This window comes from Nanorana parkeri, unplaced genomic scaffold (assembly GCF_000935625.1).
Source record: "Nanorana parkeri isolate BGI_ZX_2015 unplaced genomic scaffold, ASM93562v1 scaffold248, whole genome shotgun sequence".
Classification (NCBI taxonomy): domain Eukaryota; kingdom Metazoa; phylum Chordata; class Amphibia; order Anura; family Dicroglossidae; genus Nanorana; species Nanorana parkeri.
Genome location: NW_017306516.1, coordinates 773,433 through 775,957, shown reverse-complemented (window position 1 = coordinate 775,957; position 2,525 = coordinate 773,433). Strand labels below are relative to the sequence as shown.

Below are 2,525 nucleotides of genomic sequence, written 5' to 3'. Positions count from 1 at the left end.
TATTATATTTATTTTTATATCTTTTTTTTATTTTATTTGGGTGAGCACTGAGCAGATTATTCCCTGACAACTGGTAACATAACATAGCAAAGGACTGTTACACTTTGATTGACATTTCATATTGTCATATCATGTCTAAATATTGCAGGACCCCACTCCAGGTGCATCATGGAGTGGAGAACAGGGGTTCCCTTTTCTGCACTTTGTCCTGATTCAGGCATGGAGAACAGGGGTTCCCTTTTCTGTACTTTGACCTGATTCAGCTAAATTGAATAATGTAGTTTACTGATTAAATATTTCACCTCCCAAACCAAAACCTTTTTTTCTGATTGAGTTAACACATGCCTTGCCACGCATCTACATTGTATTCAACCTCCGGGGTTGTAAGGGGTTAACCCTGTAGCATCACTCCCCTCCTTTTTTTCCGGATGTTAAAATAAATTCACATTGCCAGGATGCTTTCGTTTTAGAGATGGTTGTATTTCTGTTCATACGGAGTGATCCGTTTGAAGAGGGCAGCATGCTTTCCTGGCACGTTTTACTTCATCATTGCTGCACATTGTTCACTCTTAAAGCTGATCACCGCCAGGGAATCAAAGTAAGGGTTATTTATGGCAAAAACATGATCACTGCACACCTATCTGTAACGAAAAAAACCACAACCCCAAAACAAACAGAAAAAGGAAAAACAGCAAACACAAACAATCAGCTACAAGCAAATAAGTCCAGGATCTGCAGCCGCATCTATCGTTTGTATGTCATCTAAACAAACATGAAAGAAACAGTGAAGCAAGTGTAGCTTCCCTAACAGCAATAAGCTAAGGGAGAGAGGATGATTTATGAATGTGAATCTAAGAGAGAAGAGCAGTCCCAGAAGATGCACTGCCTGTGTCTCCTGTGACATTGGGGTACGGGGTGGCATTTTGAAAGAGAGAGTAGTATAACCCTCTACTGGAGAAAACTGATCCATCCCCCCACCCCTGTACACACCGTTCTATAATAAGCAGCCAGTGGCAGGCTACAGCCAATCAGCAGATGGCATGGCCCTGACGTCAGAGGCCTCGTAGAAAAGGTGCAGTACTCACTGCACAGAGGACTGCAGAGCAGGAATAAAGAAGAGAGCTTCTCACTTTAAGGGATTACACCAAGTCCATGCAGAAGACCCTCCTCCACCATTACTCACACACAGCCCTGCCTGCAGGAGCAAAAAACTTAACACAACAACGGTCCATAGATGATCAGCAGGACACACCATCCCCAAGTTTATCCACTAGGCAAGATCCTGCGATAAATAAATCACAATTTCATTTCTGCGTGCAACCTGCATCTTTTTTTGTCTGACAGCAGCGCTTGAGGAACCTTGGCACGTCTCAATAGTAACTTTAGCTCCTCGTTGGAGAAAATTATCTAGGATGTTGCTGATGATTGGATCCTGTCCCTGCTGCACTGGCATGATGGAAAGGGGCCTAGATGCCTAATTTCGACACTTGCAGCTCTTTCATCCTGCTGCCTTCTATACGGTGACCCAGAAGAGATCTTCTGCAGCTTCGCAGACCACCTGAGGATCTTCTGTAGCGATGTCCTTCATGTTAGACTTGTAATCCTCAGATCACCATCACATGACATTCCTCAGGAAGGACAGCTCGGGACTTTGACTTGATTTTTGTCACCTGGTGGCTTTTGGTTTCATCGTTTCGTCAAGGACAACCTCAGAAAACTGCCTCTGGGTGGACAATCAATGCATGGCTTAGGAGTCCAGTTTATGGAAATAGGCTCCAGCTTCCACAGCATCTGTAAAGATTCCCACGCGTGTTTTTTCCACGTTCCAGAGATGCTTTTCCACAGCTTGTCAGGGGGGGAGATGCATGGGGTCATCGATGAGATGGACAGAAGATCCAAAAGTGAAAGCTCCGCTATCAGCTCTGCTATAGACAGAGGGGAGACTGAGACGGTAGGTGGGGAGGCCCAGGACTGTAGGGTTCAATTATCTAAAATACCAATTATCGAAGACAACAAAATCATTACAATCAGATCCAGCTTAGACAGAGAAATAAGCACATGAATACGTGTGCTCCACCACTGTATTGTATCTGTGTGTGTGTGTGTGTGTGTGTGTGTGTGTGTGTGTACTTCATTTCATTGTAACGTATGCATGATGTATCATTGAATTATTATATATCTACGAGGGAAGCATAACCAGATAATGCTACTAATATAAATGAAGTGTGCTTCTACATGCAGCCAGCTGTTCAACGCTTCCTATTTACTTCAATGGATTTCTGGACCATTTAGTCAGAAATGTGGCAACAAACGTCAACCAGATCAATTTCACAAGTGAACTCTGCACATACGTTTAAATAAGTATTAATAAATAGTTAAACCCAGAATAACAGAGTAATGTCATATGATTAGAATGTACATTAAACATAAGCAGAGCACTCTGTAATTGCCTCCAAAGTTGCTACCCTAGTGGATGATAAAATATAATATATATGTATAAATAAACAAATATATATATATATATA

The 2,525-nt window shown here is 42.2% G+C and overlaps 1 protein-coding gene across 3 annotated transcripts in view; it reads left to right on the top strand.

Moving 5' to 3' along the window:
- The window catches only part of LHX2 (LIM homeobox 2), a 44,938-nt gene that overhangs the window by 5,932 nt on the left and 36,481 nt on the right, over window positions 1-2,525 (top strand). For 2 of the 3 annotated variants that reach the window (XM_018556710.1, XM_018556711.1), the window contains exon 1: window positions 1,610-1,951. The exons of the other annotated variant lie outside the window; for it this stretch is intronic. In XM_018556710.1, coding sequence (XP_018412212.1) covers window positions 1,739-1,951 — 213 coding nt within the window. In that variant the 5' untranslated portion in view covers window positions 1,610-1,738. Of the gene's footprint in view, window positions 1-1,609; window positions 1,952-2,525 lie in introns of those variants that run through there. 3 annotated transcript variants of the gene reach the window in all.